The sequence below is a fragment of the Gambusia affinis genome, linkage group LG20 (genome assembly GCF_019740435.1).
Source record: "Gambusia affinis linkage group LG20, SWU_Gaff_1.0, whole genome shotgun sequence".
Taxonomy (NCBI): Eukaryota; Metazoa; Chordata; class Actinopteri; order Cyprinodontiformes; family Poeciliidae; genus Gambusia; species Gambusia affinis.
Genome location: NC_057887.1, coordinates 23,787,198 through 23,802,215, shown reverse-complemented (window position 1 = coordinate 23,802,215; position 15,018 = coordinate 23,787,198). Strand labels below are relative to the sequence as shown.

Here is a 15,018-nt window from a genome sequence, read left to right as displayed (position 1 = left end):
CATTCTGACTTTAATCAGCCATTTTAAAAATAATAATTTCAATCTATCATGTTGCTCCAAAGAGTGAGTTCTCCTCCTGCACAGTTTGCATCTCCCAGCTGCTCTAAAGTCAGAATTCATGATTTATTTTTTTTCGTGACCTTTAAAAATAAAATTAAATGTTTTACCAGTTGGTTTGTCTGGATGCCATGCCTTTCACCACCAGCAGGTGTCTCCGCTTCCCCTGTTTCTCCCATTCCTGGTGCCATAGCTACTACCAACCACAATGTTTACAATTACATTTTCCCACAATGCTGAGCGGCTCATGTTTTGCAATTTTTTTTTCTTTTAGTGTTAAAGAAAAAACCGCAGCAGAAGCGGAAGTGTCTGCTGTTTTCAAACCGCCATCAGTGTCTGTAAAGTCACAATATGATAAGAATTATATAATAATCTGACAGTCTGCTAAAGGTATCAAAGCCTTTTTTTTTAAAGAGGAACAAGTCATGATTAGGTGCTAAAAATACACTATTGTTGTTAGTAAGCAGCATTTTTAAAGTGGGTTTTGACAAAGTCATAAAGATGTTTCACTAAATGAATCATTTCTCTGTGAAACCATTTCAGTCAAAAAGAACATGTCAGAAAACTGTTAACAAAGGACAGAAGCGGATGTGTGCGGTTGCAGCACCGCAGCAGAGCCGCAGCAGCCCCGCAATACGTGCATCAGATGCGCTGCAGCATCTCGGCGTTCCCCGCACCGAGCCACGCCGCCGTGCGGGAGCGGCGAGGAGCGGACACGACGCCGCGCAGCGCCGCGGCCTAATTTAACTCCGGCCCGTGTAATTGGTGCTGCTGGACTTGTTTACCATATTTGGCAAGCGGCTGACAACAGCGCGTGGGAATTGGACGAGCGAGGCCGTCATTCAGAAAAGTCAACCTTCTGGAGCTTTTACAAACAACGCGCATGCTCATGGGATTTGTAGTCCAAAACAAACGCCTATCGCCGGAACGCGTCGATTTCTGGGTGATTTCTGACCGACGAAAGCGTCATATTTTAAAAAATACTTTAATTTTATAACTTATGAAGGTTTAATTTATGTTTAAAGATGAAGATTATCCCCCCTTTAACCGCCACCAGGCAACTACACCCCAGGTCGCTGGTTGACGGCCTACAACTCCCATGTGCGCATGCTCTGCGTGGATTGGCTGCGTCATCGTGTCAGTCAGGCCCAGGTCCTTCCTTACCGCTCCTACAGTAAATATTTGTGTTTGCTCAACCGGCTGTAATGGTGGACGAGTGAGGCAGAGTGCGACGGGATCCAACAAAAGAGCAGAAGGAGGAGAAATAAACGCCGAGCGTTGGAAAGTCTGCCTCAGAGCCAGCTGCCGCCACTTCTAGGAGGAAACGGACGGGCTTCGGTCAAAAATGGATGAACTCAAACATCAAGTGATGATTAACCAGTTCGTCCTGACGGCGGGTTGTGCGGCAGACCAAGCGAAGCAGCTCCTGCAAGCGGCACACTGGCAGTTTGAGGTGAGAGCAGCCGAGGGGAGTCGGTTCGGTTCGGCTGGGTTAGCATTAGCCGCTCCGCTAATGTTTATCCTGCCAGCTTCTACAGACACTTTATACAAAAAAAACTAACAAACAAACAAAAAAAAAACGTTTCTACTTCAGACCGACTATTTCTTCAACCACATCCAGAACTTTTCGGAACCGCCATGGTTGCTTAGTTCGGGCTTAATAAATCAGTGTGAAGTCCAATAATGTATCACACAAGGTTAAGGCGCATCCAGTTAGACTTTACTCGAGATTAGATACTATAATCCGACAGCCGAGGCCAGAGTACTATTACGCAATAAAGATGACCGCCGTGTTGTACAGACTGGCCTACAAACGAATCTTGTGATGCAATATAATACATACTTTACAAATATTTACACTAATCAGGTTCATTGACTTATTTACACTCTTTGTAAGATGAATCAACACTTAAATATGTGGTTTTAATCCGTATTTCCACCCATAAACTGCTGCGTTGTGTGTTTCCTTTTTCAGACTGCCCTCAGTGCCTTTTTTCAAGAAACAAATATTCCATATGGCCATCATCATCAAATGGTGAGTTATGACAGAAACCCGCCCGTTTGAATCTGTTTCCGGCCGAACCGAGGTCCGCCGGCCGGCCTGTAGTTTCTGGTGTGATGGGAGCCGCAGAGGGAGACGATGTTGTACTAACAATAACAAAGCACATGTCGGCCATGTTGTGAGCTTCCAGAAATAAACACAGCCAGGCTGCAGCTCCGGCAGCGGCCACAGCGAGCAGGCAGGAGGAGGGACACTGTGTACATTCAGCTCAACTCCACCGGGCTGGAGATTTACGAAATAAAACCAAATAAAATCACTTTACGATTTCTGATTCATCCATCAGAAATCTTTTTGTTTCATAACAGTTAAACCCGAAGACAGAAGGAGAGCAGCGTTAGCTCGTTACTGTGAGGGAGCAGTCGCTGTAAAACTGGATGTTTCTACATTAAAGCAAAGACGGAGTGGTTATGGATTTCCGTTTTAAGCTTTCTGTAGCATTCTTGTTTGGGGATTAGCTCGGTTAGCGTTTCCATCTGTCTCTGATGGAGTTTTACTCTCACACCAACAAGCTGCCAGGATTTCACATCCAGAGTTTGAGGAGAACACCGAGTTACTGCTTACAGCTGGAAAGATGAACCAGATTAATCAGTTATTGAAATAAATCAGCTAATTTACTAATAAATTAATTGCTAACTGGATTATTAGAAAATGCCATTTTCTGACAAAACAACACATGGAGCCAAATAAAACTATTCAAAATATATAAAGATCTTGCATTTTACATCACAGACTTTCTTTATAAATCTGTCTGCCAGAACTGGACCAGAACTTATCTGGTCCAGTTTTATCTTCACCTGGTTCTCATTCTGTAGATAAATCTGTCGTCTCATTTCTGCTCCAGTCATTAATCAGTTGATCAATAATAATTCAGCTGGTGGGAGGATTTTCAGCTGCAGATTCACCATTTAATAAAGGAAATAAATTTAGTTTGTTTGCTTTTTTAACCAAGTAAAATAAATTTGGATGTTGGATGAAAAATATGGATAATCTGACTATTTTATTTTATTAATCATTAGAATAATTAACTTATTAAAATAATTGTCAGCTGCTTCCTTCCTGTTATCTATTGAAAAGCTTTTGCTTTTGTTTTAAATATTTTATTTATACAGAATAAAGTTTTTCACTCAGTAACCTCAGTTCTTCTCCACCTGGTAGAGTGATTATGGTTATAATAATAATAATAATAATAATAATTAATAACAATTCATTCTCATCAGCCAAACAGTGATTATTGGCTCTGTTTCCAATCAACTGGTGTGTGTGTGTGTGCGTGTGTGTGTGTGTGGGCGTGTGTGTGTGTGTGTGTGTGTGTGTGTGTGTGTGTGTGTGTGTGTGTGTGTGTGTGTGTGTGTGTGTGTGTGTGTGTGCGTGTGTGTGTGTGTGTGTGTGTGTGTGTGTGTGTGTGTGTGTGTGTGTGTGTGTGTGTGTGTGTGTGTGTGTGCGTGTGTGTGTGTGTGTGTGAGGATCGTTCTGCCCTCCAGGTGAGAACATTTAACCAGCAGGTATCAAACTGCTGCAGTCAGGAGTTTTTGATGCTTCGTCTGTAATCTGGTTTCTCTCTGAGCCTCGGCACCCGGCCGTGCTGGGGGCCCTTCGGGCCCCTGGGGGCCTCTCATTTCTGCTTTATTAGTTTCAAACAGTTTGGTTTTTATCTGAAGCTTCATTTTTCACCTTTTTGGGTTTATTTTTAACCAATCTGGCTCTAAACACCTAAGAACTATTTAATCAGGTTGTTGCATCAAGTTTCAACAGGAACAAACACTTGAATAGATTTTATTTGAATAAATAAAGTGTTTATGAATCTATTTAAACTTTGATGGTTCTGAGCGTAAAATTAAAATCTCCTCATATGAACCCAGATGGAGATTATATTATATTAGATTAGATTATATTCCATGATTCCCTCTGAACTCCCTCATCATGATGCTGATCAACTTTTTATTGTTTATTTTTTGGAGCAGAACCGACATGTTGACCCGGTTCCCCTGTGTTCTGGCTGCTTCAGCCCATCACACGCAGCTTCCTCCTTTATTATTATTATTATTATTATTGATGTTGTTGTTATAATTTGTTCCTGGAGGAAATAGATTCTGCGGGAAACACCGAGTCGTTTTGCTGCTGCAGTCAAACGGTGACCTGCTGCAGCTCTGACTGGAGCTTGTTTGGGTTTTTCGGTGGGTCCAGTTAATCAGGTTCAGTCACTCCTCCCAGTAAGAGCCGATCTGATTGGCTGTCAGTGAAGCGCGTCGCTTCCCGAGCAGCAGCAGCAGCAGCAGCCAGTACAGTCTCTGTCTCACTGCAGACATGGTTACAAACCAGAATCGTTTCACTGAGTTTCCAGACTCAGGTGAATATCGGCTCCTTCTGCTGTAACTCTGGTTGTTGGTCTGAGTTAAATAAAAACAAAGGACTCCAGCAGTCGTTGGGTCTGGTTGAGGTGAGGTGGAGGAACCAGAACGGTGCAGAACTCCTTCTGGACCTGCAGAGACGAGCTGCAGGTCTGAAACTCCAGCTGGTATTCTATCAATCTGTTCTGCAGATTTATTTAACATATTATATCCAATATTAGAACATGCACAAAAATGCAAATAAGCAAATAATCCAGTTCATTTTGTGCATAAACAATAAAACAGTTTTCTAGCATGAGAATGAATAACTTTTCATCTGCAGATAAAAATCCTTCAAATATTAACATGAGAAACGCTGAACATCAATACAGGGTAGAGATTATTTATTGATTAGCTCATCAATAAATATGATGCAAAATTTGATCAATATGAGGTTTGTTTATTTTGTTTACAGAATTTGAAGCAGATGAAGCTGAACTGATGTTCTGGTAGAACTAGGAATGTTTTTATTGTAAGTGTAAAATATTTCTGTCATTGTTCAGTTATTGATTAATAGATCACCACGGTAGTTTAGGGCTGAAATCATTGATCCATTAGGAAATTAGTTGAGTTCAGTGACGGATCAAATGTTCCTGTTCTGTTTGTTGGTGTCAGACGTTTGGACTTTATCTGCTCATGTTGGGTTTCGTTTCCCTTTAGAGGAGAAATGTTACACTGTAAAACATTAACATCACCTTTAAAAAACAAAAACATTCTGGATTTGTTGGCCTGCTTACAGTAGAGGACAGATGAAATGTTTTATTATTACTAAAAATAATAATAATAGTTCCTCTAAGCAGTTTTTATCTGCAGAGCATCTGAGGAACGTGATTCACAGGATTTGTGTGTTTTCTGCTATTTAAGGCAGTGTGTTTGTTTCTAACACCTTGTGGGGACCCACTGCTCCTTATGGGGCCGAAGCCTGGGCCCCATAAGGGGAAACACTGTTTATGGGTCAGGGGTCAGATTTAGGACTAAGGTGTGAATTGGGTTTTGGTTGGTTAGGATGTGAATGGAAGTCAATGGAAAGTCCCCGCAAAGATAGCTGCACAAATGTGTGTGTGTGTGTGTGTGTGTGTGTGTGTGTGTGTGTGTGTGTGTGTGTGTGTGTGTGTGTGTGTGTGTGTGTGTGTGTGTGTGTGTGTGTGTGTGTGACCACTGACTCTTTCCTGCATGTTTTTTCCTGACATTTTCACTTCAACATGACAAACAGAGAAAAACAAAACGGTGGCGTTGGACTCAACAGTTCAGAGTGAAACTCGTCTCCATGGCTGAAGAAACGCTGCAGCTGAAACATCCAAACCAGGCAGAAGGAATCACTAGTGATGGCTGGTGCTGATATTTGGATGAATTAATATTTTTACAGCCTGATTCAAGTCAAACAGCCGGTCAGAAGAATCTGAGATTAAAGTGAAGGAAGAACTGTGAATGTAGAGAAGTTAAATTATTCTGAAAGTTTGTTTACATGCACAGACATTCTGGGCATTTTCAATGAATCAGTTAGGAGACAAACAGACAGACGGGCGAATCTGAGTTTGAGGAAAAAAACTAACCAGATTTCTCATTTAGAGACCCTGCTGCTAGCTGCTGCTAGCTGCTGCTAGCTGCTGCTAGCTGCTGCTAGTTGCTGCTAGCTGCTGCTAGTTGCTGCTAGCTGCTGCTAGTTGCTGCTAGCTGCTGCTAGTTGCTGCTAGCTGCTGCTAGTTGCTGCTAGTTGCTGCTAGCTGCTGCTAGTTGCTGCTAGCTGCTGCTAGTTGCTGCTAGCTGCTGCTAGTTGCACAGCTGCTGCTGTTGCTATATTTGCTAGCTGTATTATAAAGGCTGCTTGGTTGCTGCTAGCAGAATTGCTGCTAGTTGCTGCTAGCTGCTGCTAGAACCTGCTGCTAGTTGCTGCTACCTGGTAACGCTTTTGCTGCTGTTTGCAGTGCAGCAGGTCGCCTCTGATGATCCTCACCAGTCGGACTGCAGGAGAAGAAAAAGCCAAGCACACAGCATTCATCTATTTATATATTTAAAAATATATTATAAAGGAACTCAATGAAAATGTTCTGAAGCAGAATTTATTAAATATTGTAGCCACCGACGCAGGCTGCTTTCATCATCATTATTTTCAGACTTTGTGTCCAGATTCACCGTCTGGATTCTCCTGCTGCTGAATAATGATGCATGCTGGGTAAATGTGATGTTCACACAGCGACGCTTCCAAAGAGATCGGATCTATAGATCTGGATCAGACTGATCTGGTCGCATTGGGTTGCAACACGCTGACTTTGTGCTGCAGCCTCTGATTTTGTGCTGCAGCCTCTGACTTTGTGCTGCAGCCTCTGACTTTGTGCTGCAGCCTCTGAGTTTCCATGATTGTCGGTCCAACCTTTGGGGATCTGAACGTTGGTCATGTGACCGGAGCAGGAAGTGGCTCGGCTCTCTGGGATCATGTGACTCCATCATGTGACTCAGGCAGAGAAACGAACCACAGAGTTTCCTTCATGTTGGTACCAGCACCAGAACAGAACCTCCATGATTTTAACGACTCGCTGTGTTAAAGTGATTCATGTTTGATTTTAATCTCATTTAATGGAAACGGCAACTTCCACTTTACTTGGAACTTCAGCAGAATATTGACAAAGATTGTAATCAGCAGGTGAGATCGCCTGGACTAAACGGGTCGCCTGGACTAAACGGGTCGCCTGCACTAAACGGGTCGCCTGGACTAAACGGGTCGCCTGGACTAAACGGGTCGCCTGCACTAAACGGGTCGCCCGTCCGTCGCAGTATGACTGAAAGGCAACGTTATTATTCCTCTGAGCTGGAGGGGTGACGTCACACTGTGTGTATTTGTCAATAAAGGCTCCAACTCAAAGCTGCACAGTTTAATGTCATGATCATGTTTTAGTCATGGAGTGACCTTTGACCTCTAAACTCAACATGGTGCTGCACTCTAAAGATAAGAAGCAGAAAAATTTATTATTAAATGAATAATTAGAAAAAAAGCTTTTATTTAGTCAAAATCAGCCAAAGGCTGTGCAGCTGCTGGAGGTTATAAAGGCCGTTTCCTGGCACAGCCAGCTCACAGGAGGAGAGAAGAAGAACAAGGAGGAAGATGTGTGTGTGTGTGTGTGTGTGTTTGGTAACGGTAAACACGGTCTGGGTGTCCAGGCGTGGCTTCGTCTGGAGGATTTCTTGAAATCCTGACTTTTCTCCTCTCCCAGAGAGCAGCAGAGCTATAATTACCTTCATAAAGCTCAGAGTGATGACACACACACACACACACACACACACACACACACAGAGCTGTCTACGCTTCTTACTGCGTTGTCAGGACCAACACACACTTCCTGTCCTCACAGGAGATCAAACCTTTCAGTTTCTGCTGCTGGTCAGTCTGAGGAGATGAGCATCAGTTTCTGACTGAATCCTGTGTGTGTGTGTGTGTGTGTGTGTGTGTGTGTGTGTGTGTGTGTGTGTGTGTGTGTGTGTGTGTGTGTGTGTGTGTGTGTGTGTGTGTGTGTGTGTGTGTGTGTGTGGTTAGGGTTCTGGGAAGCCATGCTTTTGGAAACATGCAGAGTAACATGTTGGAACATGCAGGGAGTGCAGGCCAAGCCTCTTCAGATGTGGTTGAATGCTCGGCATCACACACACACACACACACACACACACACACTCAGGCAGAGGAAGTTGGCCTGAAGTGCTTCAGGGAACAAGACTCCATGCAGGACGGCGGCACAGACCAGATGTGTTTATGAGTCGAGGAGGCGGATTGGCTTTCACACTGATTCCTGGAGTCACAGCGTTCACACACACACACACACACACGCAACAGGAAACACAAGCAGCCAAGTCCGTTGTAAACTATCTTTTCAGTAATGGAATATTCTTGTTCTTCATTAGCTGCTTAAACTGGTAAAATAAATGTATGAAAAAGAAAATCCTGGAAAATTATTTTGTTTTATTGCTTAAAGTGCAAAATGATTAAAAAGTCTGATGTGTGGAAAAGGAGCACAAAACTTTTCAGATTAAACTGAGACATTTGTCAGCACTTCAGTTGAAACTGGATCAGAAACAAAGAATCGACTTTCTTCCAGCAGCAGAGCCAACTTTGAGTTTTCATCTTGAAACTGGAAGCAACATTTCAGAAGTGAAAGTAAAAACTCCTGCAGTGTGTGCTTGTGTGTGTGTACACACACCTGGTCTCACATTGACCTTTGACCCACTTGTTTCGGCCAGACTTGTTTGTTTCAGTAAATGGCCTCCATCGCTCCGGTGGCGGCGGCTGAAACCAAACGGTGAGCTGATGATCCACGGTGACGATGCGTTCACTGACCTCCGTCTGGTTTGTCAGTGTCGATGCGTTCACTGACCTCCGTCTGGTTTGTCAGTGACGATGCGTTCACTGACCTCCGTCTGGTTTGTCAGTGACGATGCGTTCACTGACCTCCGTCTGGTTTGTCAGTGAGGAGCTTCCTGTTTAGAGGCGATCAGCAGAGAAACCTGAAAGTTTAGTGGAGGATGACTCGTTTTTTAATTTGAAGCAGTTCTGATGAACAGAGGGAAACATGAAACTGCTGCTGCGCCAGAAACCCAGCAGGTTGTTGCTAGGCAACCAGAGAGAGTCATTTGATGCTAGCTCAGCTAACTGAGAGCTTGAGCAGCTGAAGGTTTTCTTCTGCCTACATTTCCCAGAATGCTGTGCGGTTCTGGATCAGAGTTTAGTGAATATTTTATATATTGAATATTTTATCAGTTGATATTGATCTCTTGTCTATCGATATAGATTATTGATTTATTGTCCAGCCTAAACTGATAGCAAGTTCAGCAGATCTGTGTGTGTGTCTCTGTGTGTGTGTGTGTGTGTGTGTGTGTGTGTGTGTGTGAAGGTAAACACGGCGTGGCGAAGCCTCCAAGGTTACTCCCACCTGCTGCTGCTGCAGGTGGGAGTAACTTCAGACTGTCTGAGTTTACAGACGAACGGAAACGGAGCGGAGGTTTCCGGAACCGGACCGGTACCTGTGACCCGGTCTCCGTCCCAACAGCAGCAGATCTGTGCTCATTTTCCTCATAACAACCGTTGCCATGGGAACGGCTCAGCCGTGTTTTGATCACAAACTGTCTGCTCGTCTCCTGTTTGTTCCCAAACCGGCTGGAACCTTTGCTGCCAGAACCTGGACCGGGTTGTCAGAGTATGAAATGAATGTCAGATTCTGCAGGTTTAAATTTTTAGTATTAGAAAAACATCAAAAGATGCAAATAAATGAAAATGTAATTTTTTTTATTGAACAGGAAAATCATCTTTTCTGGCCTGGCAGTCGATGTGAACGTTACGGCTCTGAAACTTTTCTAGATTCTGGTGAAGCGACCTTACGCTACAATCAATAAATCAATTAATCGCATCATAATTCACAGCAAGCTCAATAATTTCCATTTGCATGAGTTATAATTTTTCTCTTTCTACCAGAAACTGGATGATAAAAACTTCAGTTTGGTGTTTTGGTCTCAACCAGCAGATATTTCAGAATTCATTTTATTTTTTGTTCTTAACATTTAATTCCAGAGTTAAATGTTAAGAATTTAAAGTTTATTGGTTTTTTGTTCTTATTATTTCATCATTATTATATTACTGTAAATTGGTCTCAACACAGCAATAGAATAGTTTCTCTGTAAGTCTTGTGGTGATGTAGAAACATTCGTCATGCTGGCTGTTCAGATTAATTACTACATTAGTTTATTATTTCAGTGACGGCTGAGCGCCGCTCTCAGCTCCGTGCGGTTTGTCCGTCAGCCAGTGTTGGTACACAGGTTGGGTTTTCTCTGACCTTTCAGCTGCAGCCTGAAGGTCGTCCAGCGATCAGCTGCTTCCTCAACCAAACAGCTGCTGTGAAACTTCACTAAACTCAGGTTTATTATTTTTTCCCTCTGCAGGCGTTTCCATAATCGACTGGTTAATAACTGGTTGAACACGCTGTGTGAAACTGCAACAATAAACTCCAGACAGACTAAACCACAGTACGGAGAAAAATAATTCAATGTTTTCATCAAACAAGAAAGTTTTTACAGCAGCAGAAAAACAACTTAGTTCATATTTTATTCATGAACTTCTTCATTCACACAAAAACATTTTCAACCAATAAACAGTAATAAACTTGTTCAAACATACTGGATGCAACGCAGCTTATTATTGGCTAATAAATATTGTAGTCCAATCAACTGCAGGAATGTTAAATTAGCCATATAGACTGAAACGACTGTAAGAAAATATTCCGGTATAAAGAACATCTGGTTGTTTATAGTCATCATCAGAAAACATGATGATAAAAGTGGTAAAAGTTCCAAAAAATAAACAAAAGTGAAAACTGGCCGAGAATTTAACGCATTGAGAACCAGAACTGGTCCAGTTGGGTCTTAAAGCTTGTTGACTTGTTGAGTCATTCTGAGAAGAGCAGCAGGTGTCGGTACGACTGCTTCTATAGACTGGACCAGAACCAGAACCTCTGCATCTCAGACCAAACATGTTGATAAACGGCTCCGATTGATGGCCTCTACGCTCTGCTTCCTGTTTTAATCCAGAATAAGTTTTAAAACATGAGGTGTGATGCAGGTGAGCGCCCCCCGCTGGCCGTTCTGAGGCCGTGCGTCGCCACTGCTGTGCCTCCTGCAGCCAGAGGTCATGTGGAGGTCAGACAGGAAATGACTCCATTGATACGAGCTAGCACTTCCTGTCTCAGCGCTGAGAGGACTCAGGTTTCAGAACCGTCCGTTTCCATGGTTACGGGCCGGCAGTGGATCCGATGGCGCCGGTCGGGTCCGGTTCTGCCTGTCGGCAAACATCCGGATCAGAACATGAACACGAAGCGCCGCAGACGGAAAACGGTTCCCATTTTCTGACCAATCGGAGCGAAGCTGAGTCTGAATCCAACCAATCAAATTCACAGAACAGGAGAGGAAAGATTCAAAAATAAAAAAATATACAGAGAAAATTAGGAGGAAAATTAAATCAATGTGATTAAAAAGGGAACAAATAAAACTAAAAAAATACAAAATATGGGAGAAAAATATTGAAATAAAATGTGACTAAATAAAAAAACTTACTAAATATGTAAAAATACTTACTAAATATAAAAATTACAAATTTTAATATTTTGCTCACAAATGACTTTATTTCATGTTAGGATCCGTATTCCATTGCTTTTTATTGATATTATTATTATTATTTATTATTTATTATTTATTAGTGGAGTGTAGAAAACACGGAGCAGTTTGTAGGAAGTGTGATGATGTCATCAGTCAGATTATTAAAATTATATAATTTTACCATGAAAGCAGAAATAAAACAAACTTTTTTCTGCATTTAAAGCTGAATCTGTTAATCCGACCCGCCTGTGAGGTCAAAGGTCATCCTGTTTCTTCAGAGCTTCACTTTGTTCGCATGTTGACTTGATTTTTATCAGCTTGAAGCTTTTCTGCAACAGGAAGTGATTCAGACGGTGTTACATCATCAGCGGCCCCTCTGCAACGAGCAGAGGGAATGGGATTCCCCTCAACTTCCCACCAGAACCAGAACCAGAACCAGAACCGCTCCTTATAAGGAGAATCCGTCTGTAAACGCTGGAGGCGGTTCTGGTTTCTGTTGTTATCGTTCCACGTTTTGGATTCACCTAAATTTGTCTGTGATGGTTTAATAAAATCAGAGGAAGGAGGAACTGATATTTGATGCTGAAGCTCAGATTCTCTTCAGTTAATCAGATTTCTTACAAATAAAATACATAAAGTACAATTCAGTTTCAACTATAATATTGGGAGTATTTCCTGCAGGTGGCGCTGTGTGGCCAGTCAGTAACTCCGCTCTTCCTCTCCTCTCCTCTTCCTCAGATGTGCACCCCCGCCAACACGCCGGCCACGCCCCCCAACTTCCCCGACGCGTTGACCATGTTCTCCCGGCTGAAAGCCTCCGAGAGCTTCGCCAGCAGCGCCGGCAGCCCCATGGCCGTCTCCATGGCGACCTCGCCGCCGCCACCCCAGGCGGGCAGCTGGGGAGCGACGCCCGGCGCGCCCAACGCGCCGCAACCGCAGCAGGGACTCTGGACTCCGCCCCCCACGCAGCCATGCCCGCCCCCCTGGCCCATGGGCGTCGCCCCACACGCGGGCGCCGAGCAGAAGGCCAGCGTCGCCATGGAGGCGGAGAGATGAAGGACTGGAAACGGCCCCCCGCCGCCTCGCTGTTGTCATGGCGACGGTGAGAGGGGGGAGCGGGGTGGGTGGGTGGCAATAATGGGTAGAAACGGGATTAGGTCGAAAAAAATCTACGCAAACCAAGAAAAACTGATTTATGGAGGAATAAAGAGAAAAAGGATTCTAGTTTCATTACCAATAAAGATTCCAACAAGATATTCAAGTACAAAACAGAAATTTAAAAATGTCACGCCCAAGGATTCTCCACCATGTTCAAGGACTTTCAAGGACTTTCAAGGCAGCAAGTCTTTTTGTTTTCCAGCCGGTGTTTTTTTTTACTCACTGCTGTTCTATGTTCCTGCGACCATCTGTGCTGCATGAGGAAACAGCGAGGCACTGATTGTTTTAATTCTTTAAGATTCAGATTTGATCACCAACTGGTGGCGCGTGGGACGCATGTGGGACGCATGAGAGCGAGTGAACGGTCAGCCTGTAATCAGACGTGTATTCATAAAGTTCCAGTGTGTCTATATATATATATATATATATATATATATATATATAAATTAATGTAAATGCATAATTTAGGGTTTAGCAGGAAACAAAACACCTCCATATCTGTCAGGGGGGGGGACCTCTTCTCTCTTGACCTGGTGGTCACCTGACTTCTCTCAGCCAATCAGGGATTGTTCTTCAACCAGCTGACTCTCTTTTCACCGTTTCACCTGGACTGCAGGAGGCTTCAAGGCAACAAATCGTCCTTTCTATCTCATTGTTTCTTATGACGTTTTATTTGTGGAGAGGCGGGAGGCCCAGGAAGTGGGCGGGGCTTTAGGTTGACCTTTTGTAAACGTGAAACAGTCGCAGCTAAAATGACTAGAGATTAAAAACGAGACTACTCCATCTTTTTAAACAGAAATGCCACTTTTTGCATGACGTGTTCACAACGTGTAACATCTTTTGTAGAAAGCATACGGGAGGCGTGTTTCATGAGGGGGCGGGGCTTATTGCGGGAGGGCGGGGCTTATGGCGGGGGTGTTCCCATTAATGAGCAGCAGAATCTGGCTGTAAAAAGTCCAAATTAAACAGAAATGTGAGTGTAGGACTGAAAACGGCCAGCTGGGGGAGTCGGAGGCACTACAGACTACTTTCAGGGACAGGATGACGCCCCTCCCCTGCCTGTTGCTGGACTGGAGGCTTCTGAAGGCGACCAGCTGCTGGTGCGCTCATACTGCCGAGGAACGCTTCGGGAACAACCCTCAAAAAATCGCAATATTTTGAAAGCAGGTTCTGCAGTTTTGATTTTGACTTTGATCAGAGACTTTAAAATGAAATATTTTAAATAGCTTAGGGTCTTTTTTTTAAGAATAAAAATTATGGACATATTGATGAGGAATAACCATCATCCTGTTTCTTTAGACTAAAATCTGGGATGTGACCCATTTTTCCCAAAGTTTGGTTCCTTATTTGGTTGAGTCAGTTTGTGGGCGGGGCCTAATGTTCCTAATGGTTTCTCATGTATGTTTCCCCCGTTGTATGACTGTATGAGACCATTCCCACAATATTTGTGGACTACCTGATAAATAACTTATCATTTTTGTGAACCTAAATAAATATTGTATGTCAACCTCTTCAGGAAACCAACTTTTCCTTCACTTTCTGTTTCTAAATGCATTAAAGGTGATGATTGCATGAAGTTTTGGGTTATTATAACTTTAATAATGTCTCTGCTGTCCTCAGATTCTTGGATTTAAACCAAAAGCAGCTTTCTGAATCTAATCTCCTCTTAAACGCCCACACCCAGCTTGAGGGGCGGGGTCACAGGGTTCGCCTGTCCTTATCTGACCTGCAGGCTCCGCCCACCAGGAAGTGGAGCGCGTTGCCCGTCTGCCCTCCAGCTGCTTTGCTTTGAGCTTCACCACGCTGAACCGCTGGGGAGATAAGAGGAAGCATAAACACGGCGGGTCCAGAGAACAGCCTGACCCGGTTAGAGGAGGCCATCAGAACCAAGCAGCTGATAAGCATCACTACTGTAGAGGCTTTTTATTACCCATAGTGCATCATTCCTGTCTCAGATCAAATAAAACTTTACTGGAACCAGATGGAGAACGTCCTGGAGCCGAAGCCGCTCTGCTGCAGCTGAAACACAGGAAGAGAGTGGTGGAAGTCAAACCGGATCAAAACCCTTCGGTTCTGATCCGGTTTGGGTTGGAAGCTTATAGCCTCTCACTGAGAAATCAGCCAAAGTAAAATAATACAGCAATAAATGTTGGTTGGTGCATCGGCCTCTCATACTAAATTTGCTGTTTGAAGAACTTTTACACCATCTAGTGGCCGCAGTGGGAACTG

The 15,018-nt window shown here is 43.5% G+C and overlaps 1 protein-coding gene across 1 annotated transcript; it reads left to right on the top strand.

Moving 5' to 3' along the window:
• Positions 1 to 1,166: 1,166 nt before the first annotated feature.
• On the top strand, positions 1,167 to 14,309 carry ubald1a (UBA-like domain containing 1a). Its single transcript, XM_044102565.1, has 3 exons — positions 1,167 to 1,510; positions 2,033 to 2,092; positions 12,370 to 14,309. Exons 1-3 carry the CDS (start codon positions 1,403 to 1,405, stop codon positions 12,685 to 12,687), a joined length of 486 nt encoding a protein of 161 aa, XP_043958500.1. The 5' UTR covers positions 1,167 to 1,402; the 3' UTR covers positions 12,688 to 14,309.
• The last annotated feature ends 709 nt before the right edge of the window (positions 14,310 to 15,018 follow it).